Source organism: Thunnus albacares, chromosome 21 (genome assembly GCF_914725855.1).
Source record: "Thunnus albacares chromosome 21, fThuAlb1.1, whole genome shotgun sequence".
Classification (NCBI taxonomy): Eukaryota; Metazoa; Chordata; class Actinopteri; order Scombriformes; family Scombridae; genus Thunnus; species Thunnus albacares.
The window spans coordinates 11,357,438-11,382,936 of record NC_058126.1 but is presented as its reverse complement, the minus strand read 5'-3'; the positions used below and the strand labels follow the sequence as shown (position 1 = coordinate 11,382,936).

At 39.2% G+C, this 25,499-nt stretch overlaps 1 protein-coding gene and 1 long non-coding RNA gene across 5 annotated transcripts in view; one reads left to right on the top strand and one right to left on the bottom strand.

The window, feature by feature from the left end:
- Window positions 1-8,134, bottom strand: part of LOC122972817 — a 41,922-nt gene extending 33,788 nt beyond the window's left edge. Inside the window, exons 1-4 of the long non-coding RNA XR_006399857.1 lie at window positions 8,062-8,134; window positions 3,219-3,633; window positions 2,558-2,625; window positions 455-512 (exon numbers count right to left, since the gene is read on the bottom strand). This is a non-coding gene — a long non-coding RNA (uncharacterized LOC122972817). The remainder of the gene's footprint in view (window positions 1-454; window positions 513-2,557; window positions 2,626-3,218; window positions 3,634-8,061) is intronic.
- Window positions 8,135-8,143: 9 nt separating this feature from the next.
- The window catches only part of rbm33a (RNA binding motif protein 33a), a 30,481-nt gene continuing 13,125 nt past the window's right edge, over window positions 8,144-25,499 (top strand). For 3 of the 4 annotated variants that reach the window (XM_044340153.1, XM_044340154.1, XM_044340151.1), the window contains exons 1-9: window positions 8,144-8,332; window positions 17,276-17,354; window positions 18,033-18,081; window positions 18,506-18,579; window positions 18,732-19,047; window positions 20,916-21,083; window positions 21,512-21,680; window positions 21,820-22,043; window positions 23,392-23,713. In XM_044340153.1, the coding sequence (XP_044196088.1) occupies window positions 8,314-8,332; window positions 17,276-17,354; window positions 18,033-18,081; window positions 18,506-18,579; window positions 18,732-19,047; window positions 20,916-21,083; window positions 21,512-21,680; window positions 21,820-22,043; window positions 23,392-23,713 (1,420 nt within the window). In that variant the 5' untranslated portion in view covers window positions 8,144-8,313. The remainder of the gene's footprint in view (window positions 8,333-17,275; window positions 17,355-18,032; window positions 18,082-18,505; window positions 18,580-18,731; window positions 19,048-20,915; window positions 21,084-21,511; window positions 21,681-21,819; window positions 22,044-23,391; window positions 23,714-25,499) is intronic. The other variant, XM_044340152.1, reaches the window with a different exon arrangement.

Below are 25,499 nucleotides of genomic sequence, written 5' to 3'. Positions count from 1 at the left end.
GGACGCAACCAATAATTATTGCAGTAGTTTACCTTTTTAAATAATGCGTGTGATGTATTTCATTTTTAATATATAAACTTTCAAACGGCTGAGATGAAATTAGAGCAGCGTAAATTGGGGATGATTTTGTTATGAGGTAGTATTGCATTGCTTGCGTTTATTATCTGTATGCAAGCAGCAATGATCATAAATTCTCATTCATTCACAAATGTGGATACTACTGCACATAGCCAGCATCAAATAAACAGACCATTGTATGTTTTGTGTAGCAGAGAACAAACAAAAATGCAAGCAGGCCATATTACACTTTCAAAAATGCTTATTCTGATAAAATATATTATCCAGAACTTCCAAAAAATGCCAATTTTGCACGATTACGACAAGTGGATATTGCAACAAGTTACTGCGATACAAATATATGTCCCTGAAACTCTGCTTTTCACATCTTTCTTACCTTTCTAATTGCAATTCCAATCATTTTTGTCAGACACTGGATCAGGTTTGGGACAGGCCTGCAAAGATACTGCATGTTTAAGTGTGGCTGTACGCTCCAGTGAAAACATAATCAACAAGCACTCAAAAACCATTAAGGAATATGACAAGACCAGACTAAAGGAAGCTGCCCGACAGCAGACGAGTATGCACTAAGTCGGTGATAATGAAGAGATCTGTCCAGGCTGGTCACTGATATGGCAAACAGATAAACATCACAGACTCAGTGAGTGAAAGTAACTTGTAATGTCAGACTGACGCTTGCAGCACTTTTAGTAGCCAAAGTTATTATTGCCTGTACTCTGACTAAAAAGTGGACTGTGAACAGAACATTGCAGCTGCTTTGACTTTTTAAAAAACACATCTCAGTGCTTAGTAGGATATATGAAAAGCTTCAACATTTTAATATATAAGCATTCTTTTACTATAAGAGAAGTAGTGCATCACCAAATCCTCTAAATGGCAGGTTGCTGTTAATACTAAATCTCTCGTAAAAAGAAGAATCTTGCATACTACTTGATGATAGAAATTATGTCATTAAGATAAGTTTCACTGGGTATTATTACAGCACTTTATTAAGTCCAAAGCAACAAAGATATAAGTGATAATAATACCTAAAATGTAACCTATTACAGATGAACCTTCCCTCCTAAATGTCGAGTAAAGCAATGTACTGTATTTCACAGATTTATCAGAGTAATTACATTACTCTCAGTAACATTCAGTTATCAGTCGAAAGTCAACCGAATAAAAAAAGTATATAAAAATACAAACTGAATTTTACAGTTGCTTTTTTACATTTTCCACACCATTAAAACATTTTTTTCCAACTGCATAAAACACTATGTGTCCAAACTGTTGCCTTTCCAATGTGCCTCCCTGCATGTTGAGAAATGCTGAGTAGTTGTGTGTATAGATTCTAGATAAATATATATTATATTTCAATTTCTTTCAAACGTCTTGCAGGTAATTATCTTTGATATACCTGCTGTAAATACCTGTATTTGTGTATGTAACAAATACAGTAGAAACTACACAAGATGGGCTTCTAGATACTCAACTGATACTAAATTGATACAGGCTTAAAACCAGTTCAAGTTATATTTAAAAACAAGAAGCAACCACTGATCTTTTTACAACGAGCAGCGATATTTTGGTTGTTCAAAACATTCTGAGATTCACCAGAAGCCTTAGGCAGTGATGAATCAGACAAAATGGCTACCAAGTGTCCCAACAACAGACAGACAAGCAGTGGTTGAGAAAGAAACAATGTTTTTCCTCATCACATTAATTCCATATACGTCATGGCTAACAACAATGCTGTAGCAGCCATCTTGCCCCAAAAGAGCAGACACTGGGGAGGAGGGAGGAAGGCTCCCCAAGTCATATGACTGCACTGTCTGCAGACAACTGCAGTGACAGAGCAAAAGCGTCTAGACAAGTCTGAGGCAGCAGCAGATCAGGTACACATGGACTGTGGCACGCAACTTACTCTGACTTATTGTTCAAATCTTTGATAGTCAAGTCTTTTTTTTTTTTTAACCATTTCTGCACCTTGAAATGAAAAAAGCTGATCAATTTGGATGAGAAATAGTGAGATGATTAACCTCTTCAACTACGAGAACAATCATTGTTCAAAATGGATTCAACTCAAGAGCCAAAGGTTACCAAATATTCCAGCTGAATTTCAGGGAATGTGCACAAATGAAGCAGAGTTTTCCATAAGATGTAATAGTGAAGTCAGAGATTTAGAATTAAATTAGATTTTTTTTTATTAGCTATAGATTAGAATAAAGAAAGAAATGTTGATACGTGTAGATGTTGTTGTCAGACAGTGTGGAAAATGTTTAATCTTTCTTAGAAGCTACTTAAGTGTGAGTTTGAAGTGAATAGTGGCAAGAAAATAGATATAAATAAACTGTTTTGGGGAAATGTAATCATTATAAATGAATAAATCCACAGTCTGGTATAAAGCATACACTCCACCCTAAAACTCTTTAGCCTATACAGCCTAAAAGTAAACATACAACTCCTGTCTCAACACACAATGTGCACAGAAACCAACCTTTTCTCTGCTGGTTCAGACTGCCTTCTGGATGGTGCACTCCTCTTGAACTCTGAAGTCTGGTCCCCCTGCAGAGCATAAACAAGGACAGGACAAGAAAAATTCACACAGGATTCACATTACCTCACCTCAGAACCACATGTGTATTTAGAGACTAGTTTACTGCATATGTGCCTGAAAAATATATTGTTTTGTTATCATAAATTGAGCAGGTAGGACAGCTGAAAGGGTCAAATTGAAAAAAAAAAAAAATAGAAGTGACGAGCCCACAAGACAGGTATCCGCCCCTGCTGAGTTAACAGGTAGCCTAAGCACGCGTGGGGTTAATCAACCTCACGTCAGCAAAGGTGCGTCACCTGCGCATCCTCCTGAAGTAGTGTGAATGAGGTCAAGTCTCCAAACCAAATAGCTACTGTGTAAGAAATTATAAATAAAATAGAAAAAAAACACAACACACGCATTGTTTTAACGGCATAAAATGATCAAGCTTCTTACAGTTTGTTACGATACAGCGGGATAATTTAAATTATAAGCTCTAAAGCCGTTTTTTCAACAAAAACGCTCTGCTAACATTCACAAATACACGTTATTTTGGCAGTGTTGTAATGCTGCAGCATCCACTGTATGTTAGGCAACTTGCTCTGCCGCCTGCCTTACCTACCTGTGCATAAAGAGCTGTCTGCTGATAGACTGCAGAAGAAAAAAACTTTCACAGCGTTTATCTAAAAATTATTTTGGGGCTGAGCGTGGCGACTCATGGGCGAAGGCGTTTCGGGTGGAGAGAGGAAATTCCCGTTTCCAACAGACGGCTTCCTTGTAAATGAGCAAAGAGATGTTAAAAAACTCCATCTCCAATTTTATCAATTTCAGACACACTCCAGACGGTCTCCAAGCGGTTACGTGCCTGCTCGTCTTGCGCGTGCACGCCGAATGGCGCGGGAAGCGGAGATAACATATCCGGAGTGACAGCGCTGAGAGCCAATGGCAGAGCGAGGCTGGTTCTGGCAGCCAATCACAACAGCCGATAAGTATAACCTCCCGCCTCTCCTCCTCTTCACCCGTCTGTTGACAGTGCACTGAATAAAACAACAGTCTGAGTTAAGCAGTTCATTGCACTGAGATGTGGGTCACTGACTGCAGCCTATTCTCACTGGGAAATCGGCAGAGATGCTTGGTATCATGTATTACAGAGGAACCATATCAAACATTATTAGATTGTCAAGATGCATTTTTCATAGCTTGTAAAATATACATCATACCATCATATATACCATATAATATAAATATGGATTTATAGCCTATAAATGTGACATTATAGCTTTAAAAGTAACCTGACAAATTTTCCTTTCCTTACTGGATGCCATTTATTTTCAGTCAAAGCCAGTGGCTACTATTGTCAATGATATCTGAAACAGCTATTATGTCAATACTTTACATACAGGTGACTACAAATACAGTGTACAGCAACTTTATGGAAAACAAAGATGCCTCCATTGATGCCTGTGAATTACAGCCAAATTATTATTTGATAAATTGACAACTTGATCGTCAGAAAATGTATCCGCAACAACTTTGATAATCAATGAATTGTTTAAGTTATTTTTAATGCCAAAAATTAAGTAGTTCCAGCTTCTAAAATGGGTATATATTCTGGTTTTCCTAGTTTTCAATGATGGTAAAACTAATATCTTTGGGTTTTAGACTGTTGTTCATCCAAAATGAGCAATCTGCAGATGTCACCTTGCGCTCTGGGAACATGTGATGAGATTATTTTCTTCAAGTAATTTTGAACTTGGCTTGTCTCTTCTCATTGTCACATACATTGAGCTGGTTTGTGACAATGTTTTTTTTTAAACAAATTTTCTGGCATTTTATAGACTGAGCAATTAGCTAAGAAAATAATTGGCAGTTTATTCAATTGTTAGTTATTAGTTGCAGCACAAGTACTCAAGTCTCTGTCTACTTATGTGGATGAATAGTATGAACGCCAATTTCTGTGTGTTTATTTTAAATTTATATTCTTCTTCATCAAATAGATTTTCTGTTAAGAAGATACTAGGAAGCTTTAATCCCTGACCCAGTGAAAGAAATATGATTCAAACCCTAGTCTCCCATGTGTGGGGAACCAGACATCCACAAACAAAAGCAAATCTTCCTGTTGGAGTGTATTAAGCTAACAGTTCTTGGGTACGGCCACATGGTAACACATTCATTTTACTTCCTGTCAATGCAAAAACTGCTACAACTTGGACACTAGATCAGTCTCAGAGTGTCTCAGACAGGGCAAGTCTGCAGCTAAACACAATACATAATGAATCGAAAAATTGACCGATTAAATTTCCGTCACTCACAAAATAATCTATTGCAGGCCTACAGCTCCAGTATCACTTTCTCAAGATGAATTGACAGCAAAAACCGATTGTCTCACACAAAGCAACTTCCAAGTTGCTATTAAAATTCTGTCAAAGTCTACACAAGGCGTAGTCTACACAAGGCGTACAGACAAGTTTGTTGTAAAGAACCTCTGTCCTTTGGGTGGAAAATAACAAGTCTTCTCTCCTTCAGCTTTGCACCCTTTAATTTGCATTGTTATGGAAAACCACTGGATTTGGATAGGGCACAGAATCATTGAGGTCACCATAATAGAGTGTGACAGCTCCCCTTTTCACATCTATTTGGAAGTAAAATCAAAATTCCTGGGAAAGTGAATCCAGGGAGCATAGAAATATCTTATACAGTTTTGGAAACAGCTGTTTAGAGTGAATATTTAATAGGGTGTGCAATAGATATTGATATGAGTTGCACCTGCATTCATTTCAAAAAGATAAACTGGACACATGTGCTTATGCATGTACGCAAAGCATGAAAAATGTCTGAGTTTGGCTGAAGGGCTGAAGGCTGAAACATCAGGCTTTTATAAAGTTTAGAAGTTATGTTATAAAAGAAGCAGCATTTTTCATTTCATAATTTCATAATTATTTTATTTCATGCAAGAGTTATGACTCTATGATAAGACTAAGATATTCATTAGATTTATTGATTGAATTTCAATGATGGCACATGTAATTTTTATCATAAATATTGGTCTGATCACCTTGAATGTAACGGTTACTTGTATGTCGTCCTGCAGATGCAGCACATGACATACAAGGAAGTGTCTGGGAGCTGGAATTGCATTTCTTTAAAAGAGAAAACATTTGCCAACTCAACATCTTGTCTGTTTAATCCTCACAGTCCATTACAATTCACAGACTGTCTTTCAGTAGGAAAGTCCCTTTACGCTTTCTCAAATTAAAAATCTCACGGCTGATCCCCTCCATCGCCCTGGCTTTCAGATATTGACCTTGTGGTGCTACAAAATAGCTTCTTCCTCACTGCGGGACCCCATAATGAGCCAATACAATGAGGCTTCAGTTCACTGCTCACCTCTCTTTGGTGTCTCTCGGGGTCTTTGTTGACGTTTGTCAGCCCAGGAGGAATTTGGGGGTTACGATTCTGCTGTAGTCTAGCTGTAGACTCAGACAACAACTTTGACTCCCAGACTTAAGCGCAAGAGAGGAAAAAATTTGGTCAGAGATAAAAAGGCTTTGACCTTACAGGGAAGAAAAATCAAAGGAGTGACTTGAATGAAGATTAAGCACTGTTTTGAATTTCAGCCAAAATGAACAAGATTTGAAAAGGACAAGCATTTACACATGTGCCATCTTTGTTGTAACACTAAAATTGGAAACCAAGAATGGTCATATTTTTTAAAATTTTGACCAATTTTCAAGATCTGATGGATGCAATAATCTGTTGTGCTATTAAACCTCCATCCAATGGTGAAGAAAGTGGTGAGAGTGAGTTAAGTTCTGGCCATGCATATGTGTCAACCTCATCATGACTCATCTGACTCATCTGACTGCTGAGCTGATCAGAAAACCCATTCCAACAACAATCTACAGTACATCTAATCTATGAACCCCAGTCAATTCTACATGACGGTGATGACCCACTCACTAAAACTGTACAGCTGAGTACACTTGAAAATGGAACCAGTTTATATGTTACCTAAATGTTTAAATTGTGAGCACATCTTATCAAATCAATATGTTATCTGCATAATACTTAATCCATATCAAATACAAAATATCAATTTGAATCTTTAGTTATTCTATGAAGTAACATTTTATGCATGCACACTGATAAACTCTAAACTCTCTGATAAAGTCTTAAACTTGGAACTTTTCTTATGCAGTCTTTGTGTCCTGATTATGGTCTGTCATTCTTTTCTATAAATCAATAAGCCAACAGAATAATTTGTAATTAATCAATGTCAATAAAGTTACCATTCTATTCTATTTTATTATATATAATATCCCCCTTAATATATAAGAAATCCAATATAAGTACCATCTCTTATACTGCTCCTGCCAAAAAGCCAGAATTAAATGAAAATCACTACCATGAATCATGAAACAATGAAACCACTAATTGTGCCAACAATTGCTATGAGACATTCATAGGCTATCATAGGACTACCAGATTTTTAAATCTAAAAAGTACCTTAATTGTCAGCAGAAGTCAGTTTTCTGCATGTTTTTTTTGTTGTTGTTGTTTTTTCTTACCAACAAGTGTGCTTATATGCAGCTTTTGCAAATATGCACTTGTTTTCCTTCTTAACATTTTTCCTCTCCTTTTCCCCCATTGACTTGTTTTCATCTGGTTTGATTTTTAAAGCCTTACCGGTCAGTCAGTTTTCATCTAACAACCACCAGACTTCATGTGCTACCTCAGGCCATTCCACCAAACACTCATTGAATGGTGCCTTGACCCCCACTTACCTATTTTCCTGGAGGACTGGGAGGACTTTGGTTGGCTACTATTGCTGCACTTTTTGGGGAGCTCCAGTCTAAAATTTCGCCTTGGGCACCAATGTCCCATTATCCATTAACATTTTAAACAGTAGTAATAAAACAATGTGTTGGTGGAACGATATATAGTCACAGAACACTCTACAGATGGTTTACACTAGCATGTGCACTACATAAGTTGTTGGTCGTATGTTAAATGTGTAATATCCTTCTACAATGTGCAATTTTGGTGAAATATAAATATTATTTGCCTGGTTTTATAAGCTATAGTGGTTTTTATCAATGTCATTGGTCTTATTGTGGTGTGTGTGTACGTGTGTTTTTGTTTGTTTGTTTGTTTTGTTTTGTTTTGTATGAATGATGTAAAATATGTATGTATGTAGGTAAGTATGTTTGGAAAATTAGTGATACAGTAACACTGAGCCCAAGAAAAATGTCCCTAATGGGACAGTAAAGTATCTTATCTTATAGTCAGAGCCGTCTTATTAGTGGGGTAAATGAGTGTGGAAGTGACATTAAATTTATTGAATGTGTAGGTTATGGAAACATAACCTATTCCGTTGTATAATAGACGTATCATCTGATATTATATTAATACATGTAATTACCTGCGTGCCTGGCACATTCATGATGTGTGTGTTTTCCCCTCACCTGTCAGGCAGCTCGCCTTGCTGCAGCTAACCGAGCGGGGGAGCTCCTGTTTCCCACCCACAATGCATCATTGCTACCAAACACAGCTCTGCCATGTTCGTGCTCTCTGGTCGTGGATGAAAATCGTTGCTGCATAGAAGCGCCTACCTAAATTAATCTCACGTTTTGCATCGTCAAAATGGTGAAATACTAAAGATTGAATGCAGCCTCCAGTTTTGTAGTCAAGACTCTAAGCGGGACGCGCCTTGCACCATGTCAGCCAACGCTCAGGGTAAGTCATGTCATTAGCAGCTTGTTTTTCGACAATGCTAAGTCAGCTAACACAAGTAGCCACCGATAACAGCAGTTTTGAACACGGCTGCAGTAACGGTAGGCCGCAGTCTGGAGCTCAGCTGTGCTGTATTTAGCGGTACCTTCAACAAACATTGACACTCTTGGTTGTAAACAAGACGTCGCCTTAAGCGAACGGTATTGTTAGCTTTACAGCTAACGTTGTAATTTATTAGCATGATATGGCTTTGCTAATTTCTGTAACTTATGAGTTGTTTTAATTCACCGAATGTTCGTATTATTCCCAAGTAAACCCAGCCAAGTCGCGGGCTAATGGTAGCTTTTTATTTTTCAGCCCAAATTTTCCGTATTTTGAGGTTGTTAGCAGCATGCTAGCTACCTAGCTACACAGCTAACTTGTGAAAAACGTTTTACACTTAAATCGCGGGTGGTGCCATGTCTTGACGTGTTAAAGTTGCTTAAAATGACGTCTTAAAATGAAGTCTGGCTCTCAAACATGTCAGGTGTTTGGGCTGAAATGTAACATTAGCCGCAACGTAGTTGACATAAGCTAACCTGGATCCATACAGGACAAACACGCACTTATTTAATGTTAGTCGCCTGCTTTAACTTACTTGCTTATATACAGTAGTGGTTTGTATTTCCAGGATTTGACCTCAGCAAGGAAACACACGACTGCTTTGATTAAGTGTGTAAAAAGGGCACCAGTAAATGACGCAGTTTACGCGGTGTTTTTATTCCACGTTAGCATTGCTGTTTTGGGCTGCAATGGACTTTAGATGATAAACGCCATGTTGGCTGTAGCCTGAGTTTGTGAGGGTAATTTTTAAAAAGTGAAATACATTTGTTAGGCCTTTGAATACATTAATTGGGTAGATTTGTAAGCACACGGAAGCCGTTTTCTCATTTTGTTTCATCATTCTGGGGTCAGAGTATCCAAATGATGTGGCCCATGAAAGTGGGTCCTTCAGAGGAGCTGAAAAGCAGGCTAGACTTTGATCTTCTCCCAAAACGATTTAGTAATGGATGTATTATGTTGGTGTACCTATATAATATTCACTTTACTGCACTGGCCTGTAAATAATAACACATTCATACTACTAACAAGAGCAAATTCATCATTATTGGGGGGATGGTGTTAATACGTGATAAGTCGCTCATAAGCACAGCACTGGCATATCCTAATCAACAGTGGCATATTGATCAATGTCAGTAAGAAGTGCTACATTACAGTGGAACACCAGTGACATACTGTTTGTAAATGCCATAAGCCAGTAGAGTGGCAGCGGCATACCAAAAAACAACAGTGACATACCACCCAGAATCTGCAAATGCCACTGGAACAAGAGTGGCATTGCTATCAGCCACTTTTCAATCTCTGCGCTCCTGCAATATTTACATCCAGCAATGGCTTTTCCCTTGATCTACTTCCTGTGCAGTGTTTGAAAAGTTTTTGTCTCACCTGCCAAGAAGACTGGTAGATAAAAAAGAACAAAAACGCCGGGTTAAGCATATTTTTACCGGCCTAAATAATAAATTGCCTTTTTGTGTCACATATACATTTGTTTCAAAACATTTCATTTAGAAAATAAAGTATTATGCTGAATACAGTGTCTCCACAGCTATTTTATTAACGGTATCTAGCAGCAGACCAGCGGCAAGTGACAGTTTAGCAGAGAGCTGCGATGTCGAGTAGCTGATGTCCTGTACGGTAAACAGTGCTGTGAAACTAGGAGTGTTCAAGACAGTCTGTGGCTGGCACTCCTTCGCCTCAGACAGGCTCAAGTGCTCCTACAATTTTGTCAGCACTGTTAAGACGCATGTGAAAAAACACAAATGTTGCGCGTGTCTACTATGTATAGGGACAAACATGAGTAATTTCAAGCCATCATGCCAGATATTTTATTACATGACTATTTTGGTACAGACATTTACCCGCCAGTGTGGTGGATAGCCTTTCAAGATTTACTCGCCAAACGGAAAACCTACCCACGTTTGGTACTTGATGGGTGTTAATTTTGGACCCTGTTCCATATTTATCAGGGACTGATTACCACCTAGGTGCAAGTAACTGGTAAATGACACTATTTGCAAGTGATATTTCCTTAATTTATTTATAATTTTCATGAATACTGCCTGTCCAGTCCATTAAACAATCCACTGAAGGCTGCATTTGGGGGAGTTTTTGGAACAAGAAAGCTGGTCTTTTATATTGAGATGTTTGAGGGTCTAGAGAGATTTAAGAAAGCTGCAGGTGTAGAGATTGAAATGTTAGAACAACAGTTTTAGACTGAATTCTGACCAGATCCATGACCTGATCTTAAAGCCACTATAGCCTCTTTTTGGCCAAATTGTGCCAAGAACTAAGGAGCCCCAGGAAGGAGTTCCTTTTTGTGCATTGCAGTTTGTTTTTCTGCCACTTGTTAAGAATTGTAAAGAGTAGTCAGAAGGACTGATAACAGATTATAAAGATAACAGCTATGACATGCACAATTGAACAATAATACATAGTCACTATTGCACAGACAAGGAACTTGCCACGGTGTTGTGGTGCCACAAATACACACAAAATTAAGTAGTCCTAAGTAATATAAAAAAAAGAAATTTACAATAAAAAATATGTAAAATTAGGGGTGTAATGGTACACAAAAATCACGGTTCAGTGTTTATCTTGGTTTCGAAGTCATGGTTTGGTTCATTTTCAGTAAGATAAAGGGAAAAAATGCAAAACATAAAATTGCTTGTCACTTGTAAACAACAATTTATCTTTTTTTTTTTTTTAAATAAAAATTTTAATGAAACATAATAAAAAATACATATAAAATAGAATAAAAATGGAATAATGCTGCGAACTACTACTACTGCTAATTGTTCTCAAATAAATTAAATGAAATATAAAAAAATATAAATAACTATTGATTACAGTTCCAGTTTGTAGCCCTGTTCAGTTTCATTCAACTGTCATGTTTTATTTCAGAAAAATGAACTTGTCCATGTTGTCCGCAGAAAGGGCAGACCTGCTGGCGGTTACAATGTGTCCAGCTGTAGAAAATACTCTCTCACTAGGGACAGAGGTAGCAGGTACAGCAAGCTAGCACTTTGCTAACATGGCAATATAAGGATAGGTGGGCTCATTGGTCCTCCACCGTACAAATGGGTTAGAATCCAGTGAAATGGAGTCCACTGCCTTGTATGAGGTAACCTCTTCCTTTACCAGCTGCAAAGTAGGCTTGTTTCCCATCTGAGTCTTGAAGAGCTCACCAAACAGTTCAGCCATGGCTGACTTCTTGACAGGAGGAGATGATTCAGATGGCATGGGATGAACTGACTGCTGTTGTCCTTGTGGCCTCCTCACTCTGCAAAAGAAATGACAAAACTTTAATATATGAGTACTATTGACACTGTAGCAGCAAGTATTGCAAATTAAACAATGAAGACATTTTATGCAAAAGAAAACTAACAAAATACTTGTTCTTCCATTGTTACAATCTCTGTGATAATGTTATAGATTCTGTCACGACAGACATCATCCGCATAGGCCCGAAACTTGGGGTCAAGAGCTGTGCTTTTGTGGAGGAGGTCATGACAAGCAGAGAATCTGTCCTCCAGGTTTTCTCTGATGGCAGCCTTGACTTCTCTCACAGTTAGACTGTCTTCCTCAGTGGGCTCCATAGAGTTCAGCACTGGATCATTGATACTGAAGGTGTGGCTTCAATGCTCATCAATGTTGTTAGGGTTTTTAGTGTTTTAAGGACCTCAGTTACCACCTCTACCATTCTCACATTCTGGTCAGACAACATGGTTATGTCTTCAGTGTTTCCCCTAGAATTTTTTTTCAGGCCTGATGGTACGTACCGAAAAAACCCTAAAGGGACAAAGCACGTGGGATGGCATATTTTGGTGGTATGCTTCAGTCGGGTGGCACAGCAGGCAGTCTGCAATTTATATTTTTATTCAAATTTTTGTTTGCTCGGTATATTCAAGACTTAAAACAAAGTCGTTACAACTTAAAAGCTGCATTTATTGCATAAAAATAAGCTGCCCCTCTCACTTCTTCCACTTCTGCATTCTTGCTTGACTCCAGAGTTTTGGAGAAAAACGTTGATGTATTTGTTTGTCCGTCACCCACATCAGGAGTTCCCGAGGCAACAACACAGAGGTTGACTCGCGTTTCAGAACAGTGTCGCACAGAGGCTCCGAAACACATATGATTATTGATTTCTGAATGAATGGATATTTGGCGTTACTTTTGGCATTCAAAAAACGATTTTTTTGGCCTGGTGGGGGTTCTCATTGGCCTGGTGGCCCACCAGGCCTGTACAGTTATAGGGGTAACACTGGTCTTTATTCTTCTTGAGGGTCTTTTCTGTCAGTGCTGAGCTTACACCTGCTTGCTGTTCAAGGTACCTCTCAAGCATATCATAACTGGAGTTCAAACGGGTTGTGACATCATGAATAAGGATGCGTTTTGGTATATTAAGCATCTCCTGTTTGCGCTCCAATGTTTGTGCTACCATGAAAAAAAGACACAACCTTCTGACTCTACCTAGACACCTGATTGAGTCTTGTTGCTTTCTGTGACACTAAATTAATATTCCAGCTTCACTGACTGCATTGATAATATTTCTAGCAATGTTTGTTGTGACAGGAATTGTAGTTCCTGGCCTTTCCAACTTCCACTCCAACACAGCCTCCTTAAGTCCCTCTGCCAGATTTGTGCTTGTGTGTTGTTCATAAATGGGGCGAATTTGCAGAACATGGCTTATCATGTTCCAGTCAGGGGTTGAATGTCCATCCAGCAGTTGTGAGTGTTACAGCAGATGCCTTGGATAAGTCTTGGACAACAGCACCCTTTCCTTGTTCATAAAAGACTGTATGACTTTCTGGCTGAAATGCAGATGAGAAGGAATTTCAATCACCTTCAACATGTGTTTAAAACCTGTGTTCCCAACAACTTAGTATGGTTATAGATCCACTGCTATAAAAACACTAACTGTTTGTTATTACTTTGGCCCGATCTGAATTACCAGCGAAAGGCTGATAAATGCCAAATGCTAAAAATGCGAGGCAGAGACTAAACAAACTTCCAGTCCGCCACTTAATATGCTTGTGTGGGAACTTGAATTTGAAGTATGTTCTGCATGCAAAACAAGCCTACTGTTAACTACTGTTAAAGATTGCATGTGGTACATATCTGCACCATACCAAAAGTCCTGTACCAAAAGGGTCTGATATGAATATGTGTACCGTTACACCCCTATGTAAAATATATTCTAAGTGAGAAGAGCTGCTGCAAGTTTAAATTTTTTATTGAAGAGAATGAGATGAAATGTAAAAAATATTGACCAGGAGTAAACAGTATATGCAGTGTGCAAATAATAATAATAATCTTATAATAGTCTAACAATAATAATGATAATAATTTTATTCTTAAAAGGATTTGAATCACAGAAGTTTAAGTGTCTTTTATTGACGACAAAATGAAATATTTATTTCAATCAAATGTGTTCATTAATTTTATAGCCTATGACATTCCTAATATGAATAAGGCAGGTAATAACTAGGGATGCACAATAATATTGGCACGTCATTGGTATCGACTCTGCAGCCAAACATTTCTCTGTTCTCTGTTTAAGAGTGGCTGAGATTGACACTAAAATGAGAATAGCTGATCCACCTTAAAGGTCAGTACACCTTAAGTGAGCCTGGATGTTAGGCTAACCCATTGTTGCTAACTTTGGGGCGAACCTTCTTCACTTTTCCAGCAGTTGGGGAAGCAGACAAGACTTTTTTTGGTCTTGAGAAGCTGCAGAATTTATTAACTGACACACTATAGCCTGCACTATACATTTACTGCCAGATTGACAACTTACTACTGACCTTTTCCTCTGCTCCGTTCACATTCACCATCACTTTTCTGCCTCTCACTCAACCACACACTCGTTACGCACTGCCCTGTTCCTCAAAGCAGCTACGCTACTCTTACAACAGTAGCTTTCACATAGATGTCCTTCGAAGAATGAGGAAGGAGGATGGCTCAAAACGATTCCACAATAATGTAGGGTGTTATCGTGCTCACACAGTGTGGAAGTGAAAATCATTAGTAGCAGCGCTCATAACCAACAACTGAGCCATGTTTCTCATTATGGCGGTTGTGATGTTGGCTACATTATCGGTGGTTATTGCCAACAGTTTATTCTTATCTAAATCCCAATCTTCAAGTGCCTTGCGGAGGGCTTCACTCATGTTTTTGGCTGTATTGTTTTCTGGGAAAAAGCTGGTCCTGAAGGCATTTCGATTCAAGTTTCCAGTCAAATGTGATGAAGTGTGCTGTCAGAGACATGTAGGGGGTCATGCCCTCCACTGACCACATGTCTGTTGTTAAAGCATAGTAGCTTGACTCCAACACAAGCAATTTAACTTCTTCCTGAATTTTATAAAATAAATAAATATATTTTCTATATATTTATAGAAAAATATATTTTTTAAAATATTTTCTTCCAGGCAGCTTATATAGAGGGTCCAATGTTTTGACAATCTCACAGAAAGCCTTTTTACTGTCATACTGCCCAAGCCCGGTAGAGACACTTGTTTAAATGGAGTACATACGGCACATGAGTTGAGTTGACGTTGAATCTCTATCAGCTGATGGTCAAACAGCAGCAAGTAGTTTGGCAGATGTTGTAATTATAAGTTCATGTTGAGAATGAGTTTTAATCACTAGAAACGGATAAATCTGCAGTTGTGCAACATCAGGGATGCATTGATACTTTTTTCTCCCCAGCATTATTCTGATACCTCCACTCAGAATATCTGCTGGTACAGAGTACCGATCCGATACCAGCGCTCTCTTTTTTCCAAATTGAAAATCTGTATACCTCAGTGCATGGAGCTCTTTCAGATCCTTGGGATTGCTGAGTCAGCGATCCCGTCTAACTGAATGAGTATAAGCGATAACCGAAACAGTGAACTTCTGTAGAAGCTGAATTTAATGTGGATCAATCCCTTCATTGCTGATATTCTATTGGTGCTGATGCTGATCCAGCATATCTAATTGGTGGGCAACATTATTAAGATTTTAAATCTATATAACAATCACCCAGGCCAAAATTGAATTTCATATTTGGACAGCATTTTAATACAATACCTTTTCAAGTAGCATCAGTCATGGAAAACCATGTGAAAGATGTTTACCAGTTTTTATTGTGTACTATGTTGTTTGTAGAGGTGTAACGGCTCACAAAATTAAAGGTTTTACATGTACCTTGGTTTTGGGGTCATGGTTTGGTACAATTTCAGTACAGGAGGAAAAATAAGAAAGGTAGAAAATATTTTGGTCTTTTATTTTGAAAGATGTAAACATCCAACAATGGTTCATTGTCCAAAGCAATTACTGAAACAGTTTAGTTGTGCTGTAGTGGAAAAGGAAAACAACCTCTCTGTTTCTTGTATATAAAGTAGTTGAAACTAGCTCCACCTCCAGCAGCTACAACAGTAACATGCTGCTCTAACACTGATGCTTTAGTTTTAATAATCTAATGATGTCATATATAATAATATATCAGTCAGAGGGACCAAAACACTACTTTTGCTTTAAAAATGCAGTGTGTAAGATTTAGTGGCATCTACCAGTGAGATTGCAGATTGCAACCAGCTGAGTTACCCTCCCTCCCGTGTCACCCTCCCCTTCCAAGCGTGTAGAAGAACCTACGTTGGCCATGAAACTCATGAAAAACGCGAAAGGCTCTCTAGAGCCGCTGTTTGGTTTTTCCATACTGTAGACATGGTGGTGGAACATGGCAGGCTCTGTGGAAGGAGACCCACTCCCTATGTAGATATAAAGGGCTCATTCTACGGTAATGAAAACACAAAAATTCTTATTTTCAAGTGATTGTACACTAATTAAGACATACTTATGAATATTATACTCCATCTCTGCCAAGTCAGTTCCACTGCATGCCTCTAAATTCTACAACTGCACCTTTAATACTTTTTGACTGCTTTGCTCTCTCAGAACTGCTCAGTACTTACAACATGCTGTCGCCAGAAATCAAATGTTTTTATAGAGCGGCTTCACTCAAAGGCAGAGTGAAAAGCCGACCGTCACAGAGAGGGCAGGGAGATGGGTGTTGTGGATTTTCGGAGCTGATGCACTGGCAGTTGTCAGTTTGAAGAAGAGAAGACCAAACCAAACTTCGTATGATGATTCTGGGAAAACTTTAATGAAGAACCTTGCAAGGGAGAGCGACTCAAGGGACACCTCCTGTTCGTACGGTGTCCCCAAACTCGTCTGACCCTCACAGTCCAAAACCAGCCTTTAAGCCAATCATAGAAACTAGTTCGTCAGTTCCGAATCATAAACCTATGACCTAAATCTGTATCTTTGGTTTGTCTTGTTGCGTCTGATGATGACCTGCATTCTGGCCTTGGTTCGCCTGTGAGGCTCCTGGTTTATTAAACAACATGTGTTATCTTCTGTTTGAGAGAACAGAAGAGTACAGCTTGACATTCTGTTGTCCTGGTCAGTTATGGAATATCCATAACAATGGGGAGACACGGTATTGTTTCAGTATGGAGATAATGGAGCATATTTTAATAATAGCATTGCACTCAGTCAGAGTTATGGGTCTCTCGTTTGTCATTCTGACGGCAGCAACACTACAGGGTAACAGGCTACTTTGGCTAAGCTGGCTAGCATACATCTATGCTCCAGCTAAGTGGTGCCCTGCCAAAACGTTCCAGGTGGAACTCGCACTCTAGAGTTATTGTTCCGCATGTCGGAGTAAGTGGATTATCAAACTGTTTTGATGGTAATTGTTTGGGTAAGAGAGCATATTTTTTGTACGCCTGCATATCAACCTATGAGGATTGTATGTTTTATTAGCATAGTGCTGATAGGAGCAAAACTGCTTTTCTGTTGCAGATTATGACTTTGATGAATATGACAAACCCGGGATTGAGCGGTCACGCAGGAGAAGGGGTGAAGATGATGATCTAGAGAGGTAAATCATCTTGTCATGTTCTCATGTCTCTACAGGAATACTGCTGAAATTCACAACCAGCTTCGACAGTAAAAACAGCCTCTTTTTTTCCATAAGCAAAAGAAGTTTTTGATCATGCATTGTGCTTACATAACTATCAAAAAATCACAATCTTATTGTGTAAAAAAAAAAATGTTTAGGTGCAACCAGTATAGTTGTAGACTGGACCGTTTTCACTCATTGCTTACTCCTAAAGTTTACTCAGTTGTTGACATTATTTCTTATCAAATAAACTAGCAAAAAGGTTAAGATGCTGACCATAAACCCCAGTTACAATCTGGCCAAGGACTTTTTTTTTTTTTGCAAGCTTCAGATCAGTTATTTGAGTACATTTTTGAGTATATTTTGTTTAGGTGTGAGGTCTGAGGCCAGTTGAAATGTTGTGATAACAAGTATTAATCATAATCATTTGTTTTAATTTTAGTGTCTTAGTTGTATTTGCTTTTACTTAGTTTAAAATCTTATTATTTCAAAATGAGAAATGATGATAAATTGTAGTCGATAAAACATTTTTGAGATATTTTATCAGGGATTTTGATATTATCACATAAATCAGTGTATAATCATTTGTAAATAGACAGCCTGCACTATTATCTGACTCTGTAAACCTTTTTATTTGTTGTCTTTTCTCCTTAAAAGTGATTTGGAAGAGGATTTGTTGGAGGAGGATTGGCTGTCAAGTAAAAAGGTAAGATAAAACAACATCTCTTTGAATCTCCCTTCTTCATTTACTTTGATTTTATTCTGGTTACCAAAAAGCACTTGGGTTGTCAGTGTGGTTTCTCTGCCTACAAGCAGGAGACGCAAAAAATAATATCCAAAACATTGTGTTTTAGTGTTGATGGAACATTTTAGAAAATAGAAGTGCACAGTGTAGCAGGTGGCTCCTCCACAGGGGGAACTGTTGATGTGAACCAGGAGGAAGTACAGTGGACAAAAAAGAACTGTGTTGACCTGCCCAGATTGTCTTCACCACATGGGAATAAAGCATCCGTCGGGGTTGGAGGTGGACCCCTGCCTCCACACCTTACACACGCACAAACACACACAGAAGAGAAAGAGAACAATACAGTTTTTTAAAAAGTAAAAATGTTTCTGTATTTTTGTTTCAGAATCCCTCTGAAGTGTCAGATGAAGAGCTGAATGATGACCTTCTACAAAGTGATGATGAAGATCAAAATATGGCGTAAGCAAATTCATCAGTGCCATGAGTTCAAGTGTCTAATGTTTTATTTGTAAAGCTGACGAAGTTAAGCACACATATTTGCATATTCTCCAATAATACCTCATTTCTGTTTACAGGAAAGTCTCTAATGTTTTGTTTGTTTGTTTGTTCAGTGGTCAGGATGTGAGCCTGAATGCCACATACAGCTTGGGCACATCCTATGACCAGCAGGGCTACTCGCAGGAAGCAGACTACACAGATGACGTTGTGAACCTGGGTGCAGGGGGCTGTGAAGAAGGGGATGTAGAGGAGGAGGGGTACCAGCAAGAGGGGGAAGAGGAGTACACAGAGGAATACAGCCAGGACAACAACACAGAGATGCCTGAGGACCAAATGGATTACTCTGGAGATGTAGCTGAGGGTGACGACGGCTACCAGGATGAAGTGCTAGACATCCAAATCAATGAGCCCATAGATGGTGAATTTCAAGTGAGTTTTCACAATTGTTTACTCACATGTAAAAGCTCACAAACACACACACACGTGCTCCCACTCTCTTGTCTGTCTAGCTCTATTGTATCCAAGAGATAATGTCAGTTTTCTTGTCTCTGTAAGGGGACAGTGAGGATTGAAAATCTATTCAGGAAAAGGAGATGTAGGTTGGTGTTTTGGGGCAGGAGAGGATTAGATTCATTATCGCTTCCTGCCAGTTAATTTCTCCATCTTGCTGACAAAGTTTGTGTTGACAGCTTGTTTGGCATGAGGTAACGCTCTGCTGTCGTCTACAAATCCCAGTGCCATTGTGACCTTGGGCCCTGTATCTTTTGGAGAGTAAGAAGCCGCTTTGTGTCGGGGAGATGTGCTGCCAATCGGCGGAGGTTAATGTGGGGGGCTTTTATCTCGCACTTTAGACTGGATCTGATAAAGTCTCATGCAGGTGAAAAGATTATTGACCTTCCTGAGGACACCCTATACAGTTTTCTAATGATTGATGTGAGTTTCCCTTTTATTTGTTTCCCTTCCCTCTTAGCCCAGACTAAGAGGATCAAAGATAAGACCTGATCCATGTGCAAATGTCCGTTATGGTCCATTTACCAAGGTGTGATGGTGTTTGGCACCTGACAGAGATATATTAGCCTACCTTCTTTTTCCAAACAAAGATAAGATGTTGACCTTCTTACTGAGGGTGCGTAGCAAAAGTGGCTGCCTATTTTGGATTTTCGGTTATGTCTGCAGGTGTGGATGTGTATTCTTCTTATGTGTAATAACACTTTACAAGGTCACTAAACTGCCTGGCCTTGACATTTTGCTGGCTATGGTATTCATTCAGTACGATTTTGAACAGTTTAAAGGATTAAGCTGTTGTGTTCCCCTGGGGCAGCCTGTCCATCCATCTGATTTGGTGAGAGTTTTTTTCTTTTTTTTCTTTTCTGCATTAATATGTGCTGCTGTTTGGCAGGCTAATGGAGCGCAACACCAAACACCATTGTGTGACCTACAGTCTGACCTTATTCAGCAATGAATTTTTGTTAGACGGTGTTATGCAGATGGCATGTTTGAATTACTAGCACCTCCCATACCGGTTATGTGGCGCTCATATCTTGTTGTTTTGCTGCTGTGACTCCAGGATGTGTATTTGGTTCAACTGAAATTTTGTTGAGTAGTAAAAACTGATTTGTCATCTCACAGAATGTTTGTGTCTGTGTGATGTTTTTTTGGCATGAAATCATGAACTTACAGTGCGGCCAATAAAGGAGTGATTTGCGAGGAGTCAGTCAATGATATTTTCACCATCATTGAACCGGGGTGGAGTGTTTTTATCTGTGCCTGCAATTCTGTGTATCATGTCAAACATTTACATCTCATTGAATTTCAAATGCTGTCAGGAATAGTAATGAAGCCTTGCTCCCACTGTTATGGTAATTTGCAATGAGGTGGGGGGGGGGGGCGGTTTACATGGTGCCTCCCCAAAATCCTCTCTATAACATTTTGATGTTTGCCTTTATTCTCTGTATGATTTTTTTTAATTTAAATTTTGATAAACAAGGCCAGTATGTCATCATTAAGCTCCCTCATATTTATTTTAGCCACTCAAATAAGATAAAAAATAGTTAAAACCTACATCCATTTTTCATTAAAATGTACTATTGGATGTCAGATGAACTGGTATTCCTTATGCTTTTATGTATTACCCATATATCACGCAAGCATTGCTTTGGCTTCATTTTCAATGGAAAGACACTGTGGGAGATTATTTTCCAGCAGTGGCCAAAATACACTCCGCCATCACTAATTATTTTCAGAGTGTTATAAACGCTGAAGCTAATCAATACGCATTATCTTTGTGATCTTTAAAGGATGATGAATACCAAACCTCCTATGCTGATGAGCCACTGGATGAACATGGAGTCCAACAGGGGGAGGCCCCTGAGGAGGAGGAGGAGGAGGAGTTGGGGCGAGAAGAGCAGCAGGAAGAGGAGGAGGAAGACACCGCCGGGGGCTCTCAGGTCTTTGACACAGACGAGGTATGTCGAGACCCTCCACGCAACACCTCGCAGTTTTTGTTTTCTTTACATTGAGTGCGTTTATTTCAGAATCTGCTGAAATAAATGAACCTAACACAGGAGCTTCAAACTGCTTAATTTTGCACTCTTCATCGTTGTTTAGTTTTTGAACATGCAAATCTTATTAGTTTCATGGCAGTTTTGTTTATATTTTTAATTTAATGTTCACAAACTAATTTGACAGTTTGTGAAAACCCATATCAGGTAGTTGGAAGATTGATTTTCAGTGTTAAAGGCTGACAACAGTTCAACTTTTACCTCGAGAAAGATAACTTTACTGAAAACGAGCACCGTTTTTAGGAAATTTTGTCCTGCAATGCAAATGGGATGGGGAAGTAAATGTGTTAGAACGGCAAAATTTAGTTTACAACATCAAAACTTTTCCTCAGGTTGAAAATGAAGCTGTGCCTGAAGAAGAAACAAAGGAGGAATCAGATGAAGAGGATGAGGAAGACGAAGAGTCTGGCCGCATACGGTTTAAATCGGAGAGAAAGGATGGTGCTGTTGTGCGATTGGCTGACGCGGGCAATAAAAGAAGGAACATCCCCGAAACACTAGGTATGCATTATTCCTGCTGGGCGAATTTACCCGTCATTCAGTGATATCCAGAGGGAATCCCCAAATATTTTCTGATTTCACGTCTCAAGATTTTCCGAATGGTTAATATACTCCGTTTTCCTGTTTCACCTGCCACCAGAACTGTCAGAGAAGGCCAAACAAGACCTGATGGAGTTTGAGGAGCAGGAACGGCAGAAGAGACAAAACCGATACGGAGGCCGAGGGAGAGGAGGAGGAGGAGGGGGACGTGGAGGCAGAGGAAGAGGATTCTTCCCTGGTTATGGAATGCCAGATTTTAAAGGCGGAAACAGAGGAAGAATGAATGACCAGAGGCTCCCCCTAATGGGAAACATGGGCATGCAGGTAAAGCATTGTACAGTCATGCACCTGAACACCTTTGAAGGGATAATCTATTTGGCTACACAGAGTAATGCATCACGTGATACTCCACTATAAGAGTAGCTAAAGGGAACATAAGGACCTCAACAGATAAGATTATTTGGAGTGGGAAGACTCTGTACCTTCTTGTATTTGTCACAGTTACAATAAGGCTGAGTTTAGATGTACCTGACGTGATTTTTGTTCGCTCTAAGGCCTCTAAAAGCTTTGGTTGTCTGCTTGGAAAAAAAAAAAAGTGCTTCCTCTTATCAGTGTTGATATATGGATTATAGCAAATCATTTGGCAGTGGTCCATTTAGACACTGTTATACAAAATTCAATTTGTTCTTTGCCGAGGATTTAGTTTCTTGTGGACTTTTATTATTAGATATCACTCCAAGCATTTAATCCTTTGATTTAACATGTGACCTAAATAAAAAGAACTGGTGATGGCAACACAGTGGAAGGTTAAACTGGGCCGGCACTAGTCGTTGGTATTATCACATCCTGTTAATGATGATGTTAAAGAAAGCAAAACTTTAAAAATATATATATTATTACTGATCACATCACTGAGTGAAATCACACAAGTGCACAGAAAGCATAAGCATTAAAGAAAAATAAAATACCATTAACTGTTGTGTTACAGAGATTGTTTTTATTGCTGTATGGAATTTCATTCCAGCTCTCCAACTTTTTAATTGTTCTAATAATATGTCAAGAGGCTGTTAAATTTAAAACAAAACATCAACATCGGAAATGAAAATTTAATGGCAGATGGACAAAATGCCAACACCGCAAACATTCTGCAGACTGTTGTTAATGAGCTCACACTTTTTTTTTAAAAAAACATACTGTATGTTCAACCACTGGCTTGTTTGTTTGTGTGGCAGTTTAAACAGATAGATTGGCCAATTATCAAGGACTCGTTTGAAACATTATCCCATAATTATTGTTCAGTTGCTGATCAGTTGGCACGTTCCTAGTTTCTTTTCCCAGACAGCATGACTGGTGTTGACTTGTAAATTCCTCAACAAAAGCTTTGTGAAAGGTAAATAATGAATTAAGCCAGTATGAAGTAGCTTTAAATAGCTGAAGGATATATTATGATCCTGCTAATGCTACCTTCTTTATTATGTGACTTACATGATTTCTTAGGAAACGTGTACTTTTAATCTGCATGGGAGCACCAAATTAGTTAAAGATACTGTCTTCAATCTTGCTTGTGCATGGACTTCTCGGTTTGTCATGTCAGAATCTCCCCATAAAGAAATGTTTTGACAGGTTGTTTTGGTTTTCCCTCCTCTCCGTTTCCCCATCTCTCTCCAATTAGCAGCCATCCTCCCGAATGCCTCTTCCTCATCAGCCTCATCAGCAGCAACTGCAGTCCCAGCAGCACCACCCTTCGCGGCCAAGAGGACCTCCTCCCTTCCAAGAGCATGGGCGCCCACTGGCCCAGCAGCCCCTCCAGCCCCTCATTCCCCCGCACATGGCTCACCGCTCACCGCCGATGCGGCCCCAGATGGAGCCACCACCACGGATGATGAGCTCCCCGCCACCCAACTTCCCTCAGCATCACCAGCAGCAGCCTCCGCAGCCCAAAAACATCCACATTAACCCCCATTTCAGAGGCCCTGCATCATCCTCTGTACAAGGTAGGTTAATCCAATATCAGTCAAGTGCTTTTTATTAGACTTTGAGAGATTTGACTTGTATGGCTTCAAAAGCATTGCCCCTCATTTCCAGTGTCTTTCTGGGTTCACCATAGTGCTGCATATTAATAGTATTAAAGAAGTCATATTATGCCCCTTTCCTAGTTTAAGATTTTCATTATAGTGATCTATTAACAAACATTAGCATGTTTTTATGGTCAAAAAGCTCCTTGTTCCAGCTGTACAAGCCATGCATACAGCCGCTCTCACTGTCTAACTCAGCCCGAAATGAGCTGTCTTGACTCCTGTCCCCTCCTTCCGAAAAGCCCACTCTGTTGTGATTGGCCTGCTGCTTAAAGCATGACGTAAACGTCACGCCCTAAAGGCAGCCTGAAATGCTAAAAACACCGCTGTTTTTGAAATTATTTTGTTTTTTGATACTGGTCAAGTATTGAGTATCGAGCGCTTCAGCCAGCAGCCGTGAAAGGGGCTGCAATGTAATCATTGGGGGGAAATTGTGCCCGTCAAAGTATGTCTGCTAACAGTGCTTGTTTTTGCCACTGAAAGGCTCAGATTGTTATTATAAGTGTCTGACAGTGAAAGTAAACACAGGAACTAGCCGCATGCAGTAGCATTATGGCTATTTTTTTGTTTCCTTACAGTCCAAACAAGGTGAAAGTCAGCCTCATACATATAAAAAAAAAAACAAAAAATAACCCAGTGTATGTAGATGAATATGTGAGTGACTTGCATACTGTAGTTCCTCACAGTAATGTGTTGAAATCACATTTTTCTTACCGTGTGGGGCTGAACGTTTGGTCCAGCCAGCCTCGCACTTTTCATCCAGTTAATTCTGTGGAGGTGAAACAGTCTCCGGGACGACAATGTTGATAAATGCTGTAAATCCATTTGTAGTATTTATGGTAATTACTCATCCGTGGACATTTTCTAGATTTTCCGAGTCTGGCAGCAACAGGTCTGCAGAAAAAAGTTTTTCTCTTGAGAACAGTGACTGCAGGAACACCAGCAGTTCCTCTGAGGTAACGGTTACTGTACGTCGTCTTTCCTGACGGTCCTGTTGCCTTCTGCCTCCATTCTTCATTTTTCCTCTTTAATTTGTTTTATCTCCTCTCTATACTCCGGCTCAAATAAATACAGTTGGCCAGTCAAAGTGAAATGACTCACAATCATCCTCTTAACAGTCTACGGGGTAATCCGTCATTGCACTTTTTTTTAGTTTCATTACAATTTAACCGTGATGAAAGTCAGCCTCATATATGTAAACAAATCATGTGGATGAATATCTGCGTGGTCAGTTAGCCAGTAAGGTGTACCGGATATAGTTCCCTATGCAGTTAGCCATAATGCTTCTACATGCGGCTAGTTCCTGTGTTTACTTTTATTGTCAGACACTTATAATAACAATCTGAGCCTGTCCGTGGCAAAAACAAGCACTTTTAGAGGATATACTTTGAAGGACGCAATTGCCCCCATGGATCACATTTCAGCATGTGTCGCTCAATACTCGACCAGTTTCAAACATTTTTGTTCCCATTAGTCACTTAGACCCAAAATGATCGGGAAAATGGGGTCCAGGTTGAAAAAAATACAGAAGTTTCCCTTTAATCTGTGTGAAAATTGTAATTTTTATTCATCCAGAATCGTGCAGCCCTACTTCACCAGCAATAGGATGTGGTTCATGATGTCGTTTTGGCTAGTAGTCATCCTTACACTGTCCTGAAAGGTGTCGGGATTAGAATGCCATTTTCTTGTTTGGTTGAATGACAAG